The sequence below is a fragment of the Salvelinus fontinalis genome, chromosome 12 (assembly GCF_029448725.1).
Source record: "Salvelinus fontinalis isolate EN_2023a chromosome 12, ASM2944872v1, whole genome shotgun sequence".
Classification (NCBI taxonomy): domain Eukaryota; kingdom Metazoa; phylum Chordata; class Actinopteri; order Salmoniformes; family Salmonidae; genus Salvelinus; species Salvelinus fontinalis.
Window position 1 is genome coordinate 924,541 of NC_074676.1, and position 17,549 is coordinate 942,089.

The window sequence follows — 17,549 nt, forward strand, 5'->3', positions numbered from 1 at the left end:
AATACTTTTTTGCCCCACTGTACATGTAGAGGACTATACAGTACTTTAGGGACTCATCATCTTCCAGCTTAAAGGGTGGTTAAACTTCCTGATTTGGACTTGTTTTTTGTCTTGATATCAGGGATCCTTGGGATGTCCTTACCCTAACCCTTACCTTAACCATTTCAAAGTTCAACTTTATTTTGGGTAACATCAGAATTGGGCAATTCTCAAAGTGGAGAAAGTTTTGGGGAGTCGCGAGTATGAAACTAAATGGGAAAAATACATATTTTTCATACATGTTTTAAGTGGCTACATATGCTTACCACTTGTATTATATATTTATACCTTTGCCTAGTTGATCTGGTTTCGAACATAGGCTTACAATATTGCACCAAATTATTGTTTAATAAACATCTAATCTGTGCTTCAGAACCAAAAAGTTGCCTGTCTTGATTGTAGACCATTATAGTCTGGGTGGTTCGAGCCATGAATGCTGAGTGGCTGTCAGACATGGTATATCAGACCATATACCACAGGTATGACAAAACATTTGTTTTTACTGTCCCTACTTACGTTGGTAACCAGTTTATAATAGCAATAAGACACCTCGGGGGTTTGTGATACATGGCCAATATACCACGGCTAACCACGGAATCTTGTTTCTCATGGTCTGAGTCCTTTAGGTGCCTTTTGGCAAACTCCAAGCGGGCTGTCATGTGCCTTTTACAGAGGGGTGGCTTCAGTGTGGCCACTCTACCATAAAAACCTGATTGGTGGAGTGCTACAGAGATGGTTGTCCATCTGGAACGTTCTCCATTCTCAGATTCTTGGTCACCTCCCTGACCAAGGTCCTTCTCTCCCGATGGCTCAGTTTGACCAGGCGGCCAGCTCTAGGAAGAGTCTTGGTGGTTCCAAACTTCTTCCATTTAAAAATGATGGAGGCCACTATTCTTCGGGACCTTCAATGCTTTCGAAATGTTTTGTCTCGGAGCTCTACGGACAATTCCTTTGACCTCATGGCTTGGTTTTTGCTGTTACATTATATAGACAGGTGTGTGCCGTTACAAATCATGTACAACCTTGTTGAAAGTAAATTTTGTGGAATTTCATTTCTTTCTTAATGCATTTGAGCCAATCAGTTGTGCTGTGACAAGGTAGGGGTGCTATACAGAAGATAAAAGACCAAGTCCATATTATGGCAAGAACAGCTCAAATAAGCAAAGAGAATTGACAATCCATCATTACTGTAAGACATGAAGGTCCATCAATACGGAAAATGTCAAGAACTTTGAACATTTCTTCAAGTGCAGTCGCAAAAACCATCAAGCGCTATGATAAAACTGCCTTTCATGAGGACTGCCACAGCTTTCCCACATCATCCCTACCGCTATAGAAATAGATTTACTAGAAGGGACTACCCATCAACTAACTGTCAACACAGTAACTGAGGCATGGCTGTTCAGCTGGGTTTGTTTCTTTTTTCCCATCTCCAAGACCAAGTGGAACCCTTCTTTGATTAATGCAGTTGTCGTCAGAATCTGATTGGCTCGCTGCCTCTCCCCTTGTGGTCTGTCTCCTTTTATTTTGTTCGAGGCTTTAGTGGTTTGTCACAATTATTCTCCTCCTGCATCCTGTGTGGTCTCTCTCCCTCTCTCATCACTGGATGAAATGCCCCCCTTACCCCATTGCCAGATATGGAAATAACTTGGGACTGTGTAGACTGGGTGTATTCGTGTGAGAGGTTGTTTGTGTGACAGAGTTGGTATGTGTGGGTATGCATCAGACAGACAATCAAACATTGGATTCTCATCTCTGTTGCTCTTAAGCCAATAAGGAGTCAGGCCCAAAAACAATGAGAGAAGAGCTCTGTTGCCAAGTGTACTGCAGAGCTTTCCAAGGATGTAACAAAGACTTTTAGTAGGGTTTACCTCAGTGGATCCTGGGCTCATTGTAATGGCTGGAATGAGGTGACCGGGAACGGTATGAAACACATCAAACATGTGGAAACCATGTTTGACTGTTCCATTTATTCCGTTCCAGCCATTACATTGAGCCCGTCCTCCTATAGCTCCCCCTACCAGCCTCCACTGGTTTAGACATGTAATGGCTAACCCGCCCATTAGCTTGTGTTCCAGTCCAATGTGTGTTTGTTTGTGTCTACCCAACAAGGCTTTTCCTAGAAGGGAACAGCCAGCCATGACAGTGGTGTCCTTAAAAGATCAAACCATGATGTTCCCAAGAAGAATACACCGAAATTATTTTAATCATTTTTAATCGTAAAGACTAACTCATAAATTCAAAACTATATTTCACTATGTGATCATTCTCTTCCTACCAGACATTGCTGATAGAATCCGGGCTTCTTCAAGCTTTAAATAAACATTTATACAAGGGGCATGTTTTTTCTCATAAAAAAATGGGGAACAGAATTCCACTCCCCTTTTGTATCTAATTTATACCTGTAGGGGATTACTGTTTGAGTTCTTGTTGACTTCCTGGTGACTGCTCAGAACCGAGGACATTAACTGACTGGTGTGTGAGGGTCAGATTACAGGGCTGTGATCAGAGCATAGAGATATCTGGTCTCACTCTGCCCTCTGAACACCGGACCACACCTAGCCACATGTCAAATACAGGCATTCTTTATCCCTGACATTCATAGTTCATGTTCAGAGGTGTACCAATTTGCTCTGCCACAGCTGAACGATCCTCAAGTTTATTTCCCATCCCTGAGTTGTTTGTTCAATAACTTGACCTAGTCAGTGATACATGACAGATGCGCACGCATACGTAAGGCAATATGACAGCCTGTCAACCTGCCTCCCAAAGACAGGCCGGGTGTTAATAAAGGTGGGGGGGGGGGGTGGTGAATAGTATGTACAGTACAGAGATGTACTGCTGTTGTGCTATGGTGGAATATGTCTGAGATGCCTCTCCTCTCTTTCCTGACTCTCCTGCCTCTTGTCCCTCTCCTCACTCCTCTGGCCTGTAGATAATGAGTAGATGAGTGGAGTGAGCGAACTATCCCTCTGGAAGAGGACACACACACACACTGCAATAGTTAGTGCTGTTCAACAAGATCCTTTTACCTTCTTTTGTTTTATTGGTGATATATTCCACTTTCAACATACAGAGTGAAATTTAAGTTCACAAGTCCTCATATGAATGTTGAACTTTATACATATACATGGTAAATAGGCTATAATAATAACACACTCATGAATTAGCCATGCCTTGGGGTTAAGGAGTTCTAGTTAACACTAATGCAGTTAGTGGTCACAGGTGCTAGAAGGTTAGAGGTCATGCTTCAATGTACACGTCTGTATCGATCGGTTTCAACTAGTTACCAGAGCCACAAAGTCTAAATTGGCTATATCGTAAAACTTAATGAAAACAAAAACGGGCTTTTTGGTCTTAATTAAGGTTAGGGTATAAGGTTCGCAGTGTGGTAATGGTTAAGGTTAGGTTTAAAATCAAATTGTAAGGAGATAAATTGTAGAAATGGCCGGGGTTTATGACTTTGTGGCTGTGGTAACTAGTGAAGATAGTGTCTATCAAATTGTTGACAACAGCAAGAGAGCCCAAGAATAAGCACTGTCATGCAATAATGGGTAGCCTATACAAGTCAACATTTCCATTATCCCCATTTTATCATAATCATCGGAGACAATATGAACACTACATGGACTGATGATTTAATTTGACATAATTTCAACAATAATAGGTTACAAAAAGAGCTTTCACATTGAAACAATAATTACATATTATGCTTCACAATAAACTACAGTATTTCATGGTATAAAAATAACTTACAAATCTGCAAAAAATATTTACAACAATGTCTACAAAAAAATACCGTATGTTACTTTCTACACAATTAAACTCTTTCTTTACGCAGTTGTGTATAACAACCAAACCATAGTTTTAGTAGTACACTTAAAATCCTTTATACATGTTTTTCTTTTCAAGTTTAGCACTTAATATAAAACATTCATTACCTTTTAAAGAACAGAACCTTTTTAAATGGTTAACCCACTTTCACTGCAGACTGATGCAGTGGTGAGTTTAAAAAATACAGAGGAAAGCGGAAACATTCTCTACTCTACCCAGAAAAAGGATGTAACATCTCTCCTCTGTCCAGGGTCCCTTCTGCTCGTCTCCCATATATAGGCTCCCATATAGACCCACATCCTAAGAACAGGAGTTCTTCCCTTCTGTAGTCCTCTGTCCACAGAAGACTCCTTACAGACTGCAAATAAGGAAAAAGATGTGAGATTGTAAATATGACCTCACCAGTAGTTCAGACTGTAGGGACAATGAAAGGATCAGCTCTTGACATGTAATGCTTACCTTCGCTTCAGCTGCTTCTGTGGTAACGGTCTGAGGAGACATAACAGAGCTTATGTGAAGACATTTACATTTCAGTCATTTAGCAGACGCTCATATCCAGAGCGACATACAGTAGAGAGTGCATACATTTTCATACTGGTCCCCTGTGGGAATCGAACCAACAACAACGGTTTTGCAAGTGCCATGCTCTACCAAGTGAGCCATACAGGGGAGGGAGGGAGAGAGTGTGTCAGATAGTATGAATGTGCCTGATAAAGACAGAGTCAGACGACGAGGACGGGGGGGGGGGTTAAACTGGATTATAAAGTCCTTTACATCCATTGTCCGGAAGTCTTTTTTTTCTGTCGCGCCATCATGCAAAGTTAAAATCATCAGTACCTGTCCCCTCTCTCCCTAAAATCGCTGGGACAGGACTGGAGCCGTGCCTCTGTTGCGTGCCATATATCTCCTGATTTATGACCGTTTTGTTATTTTAGGCACATTGTTTCAGTAATCATTTTCAGTCTTATGGCAGGTCATAATCCTAACCTTATTTTCCATTACCTTGCCGTGGCTATGGAAGTACGGTGAAGTGAAGGATAGCCCTGCCCTACACAGTGCTGCAGAGATCTTAATATAATGGATACTATGAGGGGGATTCAAGCTGCTAGCCTGGTCACTCTGAGGGGGCTATATTGCCTTCAGGTCTTAGCCAAAGCCACTTGACCATGCATTATCATGGTGAACCTTGCCCTTAGTTCTAATGGCAGTGTGCTTATACCTCACCTCATATTCCTCTCCAGCTTTAACTGCAGCCAATAGCATTGGAGAAGGCTGGGACAGCATTTATGAGCATAGGACACCTGCCTCTACACATACACAGAGAACACACATCTCACATGGGAAATGGCAGTTTCATTACCACTTCTCTTTTTTGGCTTGACATCATTTTGTTCTTGGTGAGTGGTGTGAATGTGAAGAGGCTCAATAATGGTCATTTTAATCCATAGAGATGTGAAGGAGAAGCTCGTCGGATGTTGATCTCTTCGCGACCTGGTTTTCTAGAGGGGAAGTCAAGGGTTGGCGCCACCTTGTGGGTAGCAGTAATGTGCAGAGGGATGGCACAGATCACGGACAGGGGTGCATCTTTGGCCACTCAGAGCTTATGGTATTAAGGCACTACATGGCCAAAAGTAGTACGCTCGTTGGACATCTCATTCCAAAATCCTGTGCATTAATATGGAGTTGATCCCCCCATTGCTGCTATAACAGCCATTTTTCTGGTAAGGCTTTCCACTAGATGATGGAATATTGCTGCAGGGACTTGCTTCCATTCAGCCACACGAGTATTAGTGAGGTCGGGCACTGATGTTGGGCGATTAGGCCTGGCTGGCAGTCGGCGTTCCAATTCATCCCAAATGTGTTCTACGGGGTTGAGGTCAGGGCTCTGGGCAGGCCAGTCAAGTTCTTCCACACCGATTTCGAAAAAAAACTTTTCTATATGGACCTCGCTTTGTGCACGGGGGCATTGTCATGCTGAAACCAGTGGAGGCTGCTGAGTGGAGGACGGCTCATAATAATGACCTGAATGGAGTAAATGGAATGGTATCAAACAAATCAAAGACGTGGTTTCCATGTGGTTGATACCACTCCATTCCAGCCATTATGAGCCACCCTCCCCTCAGCAGCCTCCACGGGCTGAAACAGCAAAAGGCCTTCCCCAGATAGTGAAGCGTAGTTCATGACTCCAGAGAATGCGTTTCCACTGCTCCAGAGTCCAATGGCGCCGAGCTTTACACCACTCCAGCTGACGCTTGGCATTGCGCATGGTGATCTTAGGCTTGTGTACGGCCATGGAAACCAATTTCATGATTTTCCCGACGAACAGTTCTTGTGTTGACGTTGCTTCCAGAGGCAGTTTGGAACTTTGTAGTGCGTGTTGCAACTGAGAACAGACGATTTTTACGCGCTATTCGCATCAGCACTCGCGGTCCCGTTCTGTGAGCTTGTGTGGCCTACCACTTTGCGGCTGAGCCGTTGTTGCTCTTAGATGTTTCCACTTCACAATAACAGCCCTTACAGTTGACCGGAACAGCTCTAGCAGGGCAGAGATTTGACGAACTGACTTGTTGGAAAGTTGGCATCCTATGACGGTGCCCCGTTGAAAGTCACTGAGCTCTTACGTATGGGCCATTCTACTGCCAATGTTTGTCTATGGAGATTGAATGGCTGTGTGTTCGATTTTATACACCTGTCAGCAACGGGTGTGGCTGAAAGAGGCGAATCCACTCAATTGGAGGGGAGTCCACATGCTTTTGGCCATGAAGTGTACTTTATTTTGGGGGCATCCAGATTTTATTGTGATCACAACTTATTGATCAGCGCACGCACGCACTGACCTGTAGATGTTGGGGTCTAGTAGCATAGCGGTGTCCTGTGGTAGCTGGGATAAGTGAACCACTTTAGTCTTCAGCTGAGAACGCTCCGTCTCGTTCACCCACACATCAGGCAGGCTGCAGGATGACACACAAACACAGAGGGAGAGAGACACAGAACATGTGGTCAGAGCATGGGCTTTGTTAGAACATGTGGTCGGAGAAAAAGAGAGAGAGGAGAGAAGGAGAGAAGGGGTGATAGATGGTAAGCAGGTAAGAGGAGGAGAAATATGGCGGTGCAAAGGGGAAGGGAGAGTTGGCAAGAGACGATGGGAGGGGGGGGGGGGATCTCCACTAACCGAAGATAATTGTATGAATTTTCTTTCTATAGATAATATCAAATTAACAGCTGTACAGAAAGACTTGTGTGAAGGCCAAAGTACAGAGGAGGAACTTCTTGATGCAATTAAAGCCTTTAAGTCTGGGAAAACTCCAGGACTGGATGGCATACCAGTGGAGGTATACCAAACCTTTTATGAGATACTCAGAGGACCATTATTACATGTTTTAACCACTCCTATATCAATGGTAGATTATCGGACACTCAACAAGAAGATTGGATGTAATTATTACTGAAACAGGATACAAGTGCGAAATATAAAGATCCAGTCCTTTAAAAAAATTGGAGGCCTCTTACATTTCAGTGTTGTGATTCAAAAATTCTAGCAAAATGCATAGCGCATAGAATTTAAAAGGTATTATCGGATATTATTCATCCATGTTTTTACATGGACGATACATTGGAGATAATATAAGACAAGTACTGGAAACATCAGAACATTATGAAACATCAAGTATGACTGGAGTTTATATATTTTCATTTATTTATTTATTTAACCTTTATTTAACCAGGCAGGCCAGTTGAGAAAAAGTTCTCATTTACAACTGTGACCTGGCCAAGATAAAGCAAAGCAGTGTGACAAAAACAACACAGAGTTACACATGGGATAAACAAACGTATAGTCAAAAACACAATAGAAAAATCCATATACAATGTGTGCAAATGTAGTAAGATTAGGGAGGTATGGCAATGAATAGGCCATAGTGGCGAAATAATTACAAAATTTAGCAATTAAACACTGGAGTGATAGATGTGCAGAAGATTAATGTGCAAGTAGAGTTGGGGTGCAAAGGAGAACAAATAAATAACATGGGGATGAGGTAGTTGGGTGGGCTATTTACAGATGGGCTGTGTACAGGCGCAATGATCGGTAAGCTGCTCTGACAGCTGATGCTTAAAGTTAGTGAGGGAGATATAAGACTCCAGCTTCAGTGATTTTTGCATTTCGTCCCAGTCATTGGCAGCAGAGAACTGGAAGGAAAGGCGGTCAAAGGAGGAGTTGGCTTTGGGGATGGTCAGTGAAATATACCTGCTGGAGTGCGTAGTACCGGTGGGTGCTGCTGTGGTGACCAGTGTTCTGAGATAAGGCGGGGCTTTACCTAGCGAAGACTTATAGATGACCTGGAACCAGTTGGTTTGGTGACAAATATGAAGCGAGGGCCAGCCAGCGAGAGCATACAGGTCGCAGTGGTGGGTAGTATATGGGGCTTTGGTGACAAAACAGATGACACTGTGATAGACTGCATCCAATTTGCTGAGTAGAGTGTTGGAGGCTATTTTTAAATGACATCGCCGAAGTCAAGGATCGGTAGGATAGTCAGTTTTACGAGGGTATCTTTGGCAGCATGAGTGAAGGACGCTTTGTTGCGAAATAGGAAGCCGATTCTAGATTACATTTTGGATTGGAGATGTTTAATCTGAGTCTGGAAGGAGAGTTTACAGTCTAACTAGACACCCAGGTATTTGTAGTTGTACACATATTCTAGGTCAGAACCGTCCAGAGTAGTGATGCTTGACAGGCAGGTGGGTGCGGGCAGCGATCGGTTGAAGAGCATGCATTTAGTTTTACTTGCATTTAAGAGCAGTTGGAGGCCACGGAAGGAGTGTTTTATGGCATTGAAGCTCGTCTGGAGGTTTGTTAACACAGCGTCCAAAGGGGGGCCAGAATTATACAGAACGGTGTCATCTGCGTAGAGGTGGATCAGGGAATCACCAGCAGCAAGAGCGACATCGTTGATATATACAGAGAAAATAGTCGGCCCGAGAATTGAACCCTGTGGGACCCCCATAGAGACTGCCAGAGGTCCGGACAAACTGAACTCTATCTGAGAAGTAGTTAGTGAACCAGGCGAGGCAGACATTTGAGAAACCAAGGCTGTTGAGTCTGCCGATAAGAATGTGGAGATTGACAGAGTCGAAAGCCTTGGCCAGGTCGCTGAAGACGGCTTCACAGTATTGTCTTTTATTGATGGCGGTTATGATATCGTTTTGTACCTTGAGCGTGGCATGACCACCTCGGAAACCAGATTGCATTGCGGAGAAGGTACGGTGGAATTCAAAATGGTCAGTGATCTGTTTGTTAACTTCTTATGGCTGCAAGGGGCAGTATTGAGTAGCCTGATAAAATGTGTCCATTTCAAACGGCCTCGTACTCAATTCTTGCTCGTACAATATGCATATTATTATTACTATTGGATAGAAAACACTCTCTAGGTTCTAAAACCATTAGAGAAATAATTCAGAGTGAAACAGAACTCATTCTGCAGCACTTTTCCTGACCCGGAAGTTCAAAGTCTGAAATCGATGCTCTTTTCCTCTTCCTGCCTTCCTGCCTATAAATGGGCACAAGAGCTATTAGTATACATGCACGTCTTACACCTTCCTCTGGGTGTCAAGAAGGCTGTGAGAGAAGAAATGAGGTGATTATCTCGATCTGGGATGGAATAAATCCTCTTGGAATGACGTGTACCCCATTTACGGTACTCTGAAGAACGCAATTTGGACAGTGGGGTTGCCTTTTGTTTTGCTGACGTTATAGGCGACTATTATTTCCGGCTTGGATTTTATTTGATATATGTCACCATATCAACGTAAAGTATGTTTTTTCAATATAGTTTCATCAGATTATTGAAATTTTTTCGGGAGTTTTGCCGTGTTCCGTTCTCTTCCGTTTGTTTACATGGAGAGATCCGTGCAACCCGGCTAGCCCGCTTGCTAAATGGAGAGAGAAAGTTGCCATTCTGAATCCAAACAACGACTCATCTGGACAAAGGACACCTTGTTCAACATTCTGATGAAAGATCAGCAAAAGTAAGACCCAATTTATGATGATATTTCATATATCTGTCGTAGTCGCCGGCGCCCAAGTGTTTCTGGCTATTGTGCTAAGCTAATATAACGCTACATTTTGTTTTTGCTGTAAAACACTTAATAATTCGGAAATATTGTCTGGCATCACAAGATGCCTGTCTTTCATTTACTGTACACTATGTATTTTTCAGGAATGTTTTATGATGAGTAATTAGGTATTTGACGTTGGTGTCTGTAAATATTATGGCTGCTTTCGGCGCAATTTCTGAATGTAGCTGCAATGTAAACTATGATTTATACCTGAAATATGCACATTTTTCGAACAAAACATATGCTGTACAATAAATATGTTATCAGACTGTCATCTGATGAGGTTGTTTCTTGGTTAGTGGCTATTTATATCTTTATTTGGCCGAATTTGTGATAGCTACTGATGGGAGTCAAAAACTGATGGAGTAATAAAAGTCTTTTGCTAACGTGGTTAGCTAATAGATTTAAATATTTTGTCTTCACTGTAAAACATTTTAAAAATCGGACATGTTGGCTGGATTCACGAGATGTGTACCTTTCATATGCTGTATTGGACTTGTTAATGTGTGAAAGTTAAATATTTAAAAAGTATATATTTTGAATTTCGCGCCCTGCACTTGAAGTGGCTGTTGTCATAAGTGTACCGACATCGGGCTTGCACGCCAAACAGGTTAACAACACAGCAGTACTGGCCTGGAATTGGTTGGCCAGGGCTGAGATGGGTTGCCACACTTTTAAGTCACTATTAGAAAGATTGTGAGAAAGACAGAAACCCAAATTTGTTTTGGTTGTACTGGACTGACAAGAGCCAACCGGATGCATGGGGAGAGGAGGCAGACTTACAGAGCGTGGTTTAGGACTATTCCAACTATGCCTCTAAAAGGTGTCTGGGGTTGGGGTTCTGGGACTAGCTGGATTTTCAAGCAGACCACTGAGTGATGGCATTGACTGATTGTGGACTCTATTTCTCTTTCAGTGGAGAGACCATGACAGGACTCAAAACTGTGACCAAAACACTTGCATTTGAGACCCTTTGACTTGGGTCTCAAATTGGTCACTAGAGTGCCAGTGAAAAAAATGTAGCTGGTCACATTTAGTTTTTTGGTTCACAATTACCTTTTTAAAAGTATTTTTATCAAGATGTATTCAAACAGCAACCAGTCTGCAACAATGGGTATGCAGACCAGGCAGCACATTCAAAAAGTTTGGTCGAAGTCTTGGTTGAATCTTTGTGATGTGCAATTCAGTAATCATGCACTGTTTGAATGAACATTTCTTTTATTTTTTATTTTAAAAAATTCTCCCCAATTTCGTGGAATCCAATTGGTAGTAGTTACAGTCTTGGCTCATCGCTGCAACTCCCGCATGGACTCGAGAGAGGCGAAGATCGAGAGCCATGCATCCTCCGAAACACAACCCAACCTAGCCGCACTGCTTCTTGACACAATGCACATCCAACCCGGAAGCTAGCCGCTGTCGGAGGAAACACTGTACACCTGGCGACCTGGTAAGTGTGCAATGCGCCCGGCACAGGAGTCGCTAGCGCGCGATGAGACAAGGATATCCCTGCCGGCCAAACACACCCTAACCCGGACAACGCTGGGCCAATTGTGCGCCGCCCCATGGGCCTCCCGGTCGCGGCCGGCTGCGACAGAGCCTGGGCTTGAACCCAGAATCTCCCAGTGAGGAGTTGCCAACTTTTTGTAGTATGGAGGAGGATGGAAAAGACATGCATAAAAACATCAGCAACAGATACAAACACACACAAACACCATCGCCTGCTCATCAACCAATTTCTTATGTTGCTTTATCGTGAATTTTTGTGATTTATTCAATGTGATATTTTTATGGATCCCTCAAACAGCCAGGGCTGTTGCTAAGTGATCTCTCCTGGTTACACAAAGACAAATTGAATAGACCATAATACTCCCTTCAGAGTCAATTAGGGTGTCCAAGATAGTCTATACTACTTACATGTCCTCTGGAGTCCAGTGGAGCAGCACCTTTACCTTCCCAGAGGCCTCTTTCCTCCTGGCTATCACCTGGTGAATGGAGAAGATGAGTCAGGAATGCTGTAATATTCATTAGATGATTAAAGTAATACCAAAACACAACACTTGCGGAGCAAAATGTTGACTGAGATAAATGACAGTCAGCAGAGCTGGGGCACAGTGGAGAAGATGAGCAAAGACAGACCGAAGTCTAATAGTTTGATAGGGATGAATGAGTGAAGTGAAGACATAACAGTTCTATTTTGGAATGGAATCTCTTCTACATTCCCCTTTCTGTGATGTACAGTACAGTAAGAAGCACATGGCATTCCACAATCCAGACAGACAGAAGCTCAGGTATCCATTCCAGGGTTGATGCTAAAGGATTTCTTATCACATATCTCCCATTCCACGGTGCTAGAAACAGACGCAGGAATCTAGAGAGACAGTGAGCAGTTAGCCTCATAAAAAACTCTGAGGTTTGTGGAGAATCTCAGTCCTGTAGAGGAGATACTTCAAATGGGTTTGTAAGTTCAAATCCCACAGGGATCGCACACACATACTGTCCCTGGGTTAGGGACATTTGAATTTGGAAAATATAAATTGACTCATTCATCATGTTTCAGCCTACTGGAGCCAGAAATCTATAGCTAGGAACGAGGTCTCTTTGAATTGTCTTGCCATCTCTGTTTGGTTTGGCATGACAATGGCCAAAAAAGTTGTCAAGACATCCATCGTCCCCCCAAAATACAGTCAATCATACAATTTGTTTGAACATTTGGCACACTTTTCTTTGTAAAAACACTAGATCAAAAGGACTCAAGTTTCCAGGAACAGTTCTGAAATCTGGAATTCACTCACCCTAACACTGTCAGTGGGGAGTAGGCCGGAGTGGGAGAGTAGAAGAACAACTAGAATTCTCAAAAATAGTTGCAGATATAAACTCTTGCGTCAAAGTGTTTTTTTTAAATTCGGTTAAGTCTTTTTATAGTGTTGCTCATACAGTATGTGAAGAACTTGTCCTAATCACGAGAATATTTGAAATGACTCTCCCCACTCCAGGGAATGGCTGAGGCATTCATGCAAACTGGTTGAAGGGACAGGATGAGGGAGAGAGATATAGAGAAAGCGAGAGGGGGGAGTAGAGGGAGAGAGAGAAGAGAGAGAGAGAGGGAAGAGTGAAGGAAAGGAACCTAGAATCTCTCTCTCCACACTCCTGTCTTCACATCTCTGCCCACCACAGAGTACCGTATCTTAGTTTCTCAATGTTTCCTTTTAACAACCATGTCCACCTCTTCCTGTTTTTTTTCACTTCCTGCAACTCTCCCTCTCTCCGCCTCCCCACCTGGCTCTCACTTTCCCTCTCTTTCACAACGTCCTGTACACTTGTCTCCATCCCCCTCTCTAGCCTTGAGTGCCCAGACCAGACTCAGCCGCTCTCTCTGTGTATAGTTATGCATAAATTGAAGCCATAGCTCTCAGGAGGTCACAAGCCAACCTGAGGTCCTACTGTTTGCCTGTACAAAAACAAAAGGTGGCTATCTTTATCATGGTCCATTGAACTGGATAGGGACATTGCCTCCTCATTTATTTCTGTCAGGCTGCAGACTATCAAGCTCCTTCTAGAACGAACTGGAACGCTCCATTCATTAGGCTAAGCCTTCTATGTCTGGGTTGGAGTTTGGGACAGGGATAACCAGTTTGAGGAATGCCCTGTTTGCTGAAGGACTGCTGTGGTGAGGGATAGAGGCACACTGAGAGAGACACTAGACACCACAGCCTGGCAGAGCACCATGCCAGGAAATTCTGGAATTGGTTTGGGACGGTAATGAATGAGGATCGCCCTGTTGGCTGGAAGATTGCTGGGAGACTGCTGCAGTGGGAATAGGGTGGCAGGAACCAAAGTGGCACACTGAGACTGACACCAACTAGGGTTGTGCAGTATCCAGATGTTCATATCATCATACCATCCTTCTCTCATCCCGGGATTTACGGTATTACCGGTTTAGTACACAAGGCACAAAAAAGCCTGTTGGGCGTCTATTACCAGAATGCTAACAAAATTAGCACAAGTAATAACAATTTCCATGGAGTCTGCCAGCTAAATATGCTAACGAGTGCAAAAATAACAATTGCAAAGACAGGCAGTCGAGTTCATAAAGTTATATGGTTTTCATTGCAAGTTAAAGCGTACTGTTAGCTAGCTAGTGAACATTAGCTTGGTGGCTCGCTAGCTAATGTTACATGTATAATATGTGTAGTAATATTATTTGTATCAGAAATCCATTTGCATTGCTAGTTATAGCCCAATGTTATCTATCTAGCTAACATTGAACCTAGTTGGTTAGCTTTAGCTACCTAGAGATTCATACTACAGCTATGACAATCAGTTTGCGCTAGTGGTAGTAGTATGAGGTGGGACTATGCCATTTTATTGTTTAGCTAGCTAGCTACATGTTTAAACAAAATACTCCGCTTCTTCAGATGATTACATGACCCATCAAGTTAGCCAGGTTTGGCTGGGGGTGAGTACGGCCATCTATTGTATTTTACACGTGTAAATGTCTAGACAATAGTGACCCATTCACTTAGCTAGATGTGGCCGGGGGTGGTTACAGCATTTCTTTCACATGACCAATCAATTTAGACAAGTGTGTCTGGGAAAGCATCATCTAATAATTATAACATATTTCTATCTGGACACTTTCTGTTTTTGATATTGCTACTATGCAAATATGCAAGTAACTATTTGAAAGTACCGTTCACACCTTCCATACCCTGTGCATGTGACAAATGAACCTAGATTTTATTGATATAGTGTGTGTTTACCAGAGACTAATGTGAAGAACAACACGACCTGCACCAAAGTCAGATTAGGATATATGCCAAGGACTAGTATTTTTACCTGGAGTTTTTTCTTATTGTAGGCTACTACTTTCACCACTTTTAGTCTTGAAATCTTTGGTTGTTTACTACACTACTCGCTCTGTTTAGCACAGGGCCTCACAAATGAATCCTTAAAGAGATGGGTGGGGCTAAGGATTAAGAGGGTGTGAACAAAGTAAAGGGTCTGAATACTTATACCACAGTTCAAAAGTTTGAGGTCACTTAGAAATGTCCTTGTTTTTTGAAAGAAAAGCACATTTTTTGTCCATTAAAATAACATCAAAATGATCAGAAATACAGTGTAGACTTTGTTAATGTTGTAAATGAATATTGTAGCTGGAAACGGCTGATTTTGATCAGCAACCATCACTCCTGTGTTCCAATGGCATGTTGTGTAATCCTAGTTGATCATTTTAAAAAGCAAATTGATCATTAGAAAACCCTTTTGCAATTATGTTAGCACAGCTGAAAACTGTTGTTCTGATTAAAGAAGCAATATAACTGGCTTTCTTCATACTAGTTGAGTATCTGGAGCATCAGCATTTGTGGGTTCAATTACAGCCTCAACATGGCCAGAAAGAAAGTACTTTCTTCTGAAACTCGTCAGTCTATTCTTGTTCTGAGAAATTAAGGCTATTCCATGAGAGAAATTGCCAAGAAACTGAAGATCTTGTACAACGTTGTGCACTACTCCCTTCACAGAAAAGCGCAAACTGTTTCTAACCAGAAAATAAAGAGGACTGGGAGGACCCGGAGCACAACTGAGCAAGAGGACAAGTACATTAGAGTGTCTAGTTTGAGAAAGAGGCGCCTCACAAGTCCTCAACTGGAAGCTTCATTAAATAGTACCCGCAAAACAACAGTCTCAACTTCAACAGTGAAGAGGCGACACCGGGACTCTACACATTTGTTGGATGCATTTGATGTTTGTTTTGGTTGTGTTTTAGATGATTTTGTGCCCAATAGAAATGAATGATAAATAATGTTTGTTTCAGTTTGTTTACATTTACATTACATTTAAGTCATTTAGCAGACGCTCTTATCCAGAGCGACTTACAAATTGGTGCATTCACCTTATGACATCCAGTGGAACAGCCACTTTACAATAGTGCATCTAAATCTTTTAGGGGGGGGGGGGGGGGGGGCAGAAGGATTGCTTTATCCTATCCTAGGTATTCCTTGAAGAGGTGGGGTTTCAGGTGTCTCCGGAAGGTGGTGATTGACTCCGCTGTCCTGGCGTCGTGAGGGAGTTTGTTCCACCATTGGGGTGCCAGAGCAGCGAACAGTTTTGACTGGGCTGAGCGGGAACTGTACTTCCTCAGTGGTAGGGAGGCGAGCAGGCCAGAGGTGGATGAACGCAGTGCCCTTGTTTGGGTGTAGGGCCTGATCAGAGCCTGAAGGTACTGAGGTGCCGTTCCCCTCACAGCTCCATAGGCAAGCACCATGGTCTTGTAGCGGATGCGAGCTTCAACTGGAAGCCAGTGGAGAGAGCGGAGGAGCGGGGTGACGTGAGAGAACTTGGGAAGGTTGAACACCAGACGGGCTGCGGCGTTCTGGATGAGTTGTAGGGGTTTAATGGCACAGGCAGGGAGCCCAGCCAACAGCGAGTTGCAGTAATCCAGACGGGAGATGACAAGTGCCTGGATTAGGACCTGCGCCGCTTCCTGTGTGAGGCAGGGTCGTACTCTGCGGATGTTGTAGAGCATGAACCTACAGGAACGGGCCACCGCCTTGATGTTAGTTGAGAACGACAGGGTGTTGTCCAGGATCACGCCAAGGTTCTTAGCGCTCTGGGAGGAGGACACAATGGAGTTGTCAACCGTGATGGCGAGATCATGGAACGGGCAGTCCTTCCCCGGGAGGAAGAGCAGCTCCGTCTTGCCGAGGTTCAGCTTGAGGTGGTGATCCGTCATCCACACTGATATGTCTGCCAGACATGCAGAGATGCGATTCGCCACCTGGTCATCAGAAGGGGGAAAGGAGAAGATTAATTGTGTGTCGTCTGCATAGCAATGATAGGAGAGACCATGTGAGGTTATGACAGAGCCAAGTGACTTGGTGTATAGCGAGAATAGGAGAGGGCCTAGAACAGAGCCCTGGGGGACACCAGTGGTGAGAGCGCGTGGTGAGGAGACAGATTCTCGCCACGCCACCTGGTAGGAGCGACCTGTCAGGTAGGACGCAATCCAAGCGTGGGCCGCGCCGGAGATGCCCAACTCGGAGAGGGTGGAGAGGAGGATCTGATGGTTCACAGTATCGAAGGCAGCCGATAGGTCTAGAAGGATGAGAGCAGAGGAGAGAGAGTTAGCTTTAGCAGTGCGGAGCGCCTCCGTGATACAGAGAAGAGCAGTCTCAGTTGAGTGACTAGTCTTGAAACCTGACTGATTTGGATCAAGAAGGTCATTCTGAGAGAGATAGCAGGAGAGCTGGCCAAGGACGGCACGTTCAAGAGTTTTGGAGAGAAAAGAAATAAGGGATACTGGTCTGTAGTTGTTGACATCGGAGGGATCGAGTGTAGGTTTTTTCAGAAGGGGTGCAACTCTCGCTCTCTTGAAGACGGAAGGGACGTAGCCAGCGGTCAAGGATGAGTTGATGAGCGAGGTGAGGTAAGGGAGAAGGTCTCCGGAAATGGTCTGGAGAAGAGAGGAGGGGATAGGGTCAAGCGGGCAGGTTGTTGGGCGGCCGGCCGTCACAAGACGCGAGATTTCATCTGGAGAGAGAGGGGAGAAAGAGGTCAGAGCACAG

General features: G+C 43.8%; 1 protein-coding gene across 5 annotated transcripts in view; it reads right to left on the minus strand.

Moving 5' to 3' along the window:
- Nucleotides 1-3,047: 3,047 nt before the first annotated feature.
- The window catches only part of LOC129866597 (zinc finger protein AEBP2-like), a 38,622-nt gene continuing 24,120 nt past the window's right edge, over nucleotides 3,048-17,549 (minus strand). For 4 of the 5 annotated variants that reach the window (XM_055939348.1, XM_055939349.1, XM_055939346.1 and 1 more), the window contains exons 6-9: nucleotides 11,902-11,969; nucleotides 6,711-6,824; nucleotides 4,333-4,362; nucleotides 3,048-4,231 (exon numbers count right to left, since the gene is read on the minus strand). In XM_055939348.1, the coding sequence (XP_055795323.1) occupies nucleotides 4,225-4,231; nucleotides 4,333-4,362; nucleotides 6,711-6,824; nucleotides 11,902-11,969 (219 nt within the window). In that variant the 3' untranslated portion in view covers nucleotides 3,048-4,224. Of the gene's footprint in view, nucleotides 4,232-4,332; nucleotides 4,363-6,710; nucleotides 6,825-7,584; nucleotides 7,639-11,901; nucleotides 11,970-17,549 lie in introns of those variants that run through there. The other variant, XM_055939350.1, reaches the window with a different exon arrangement.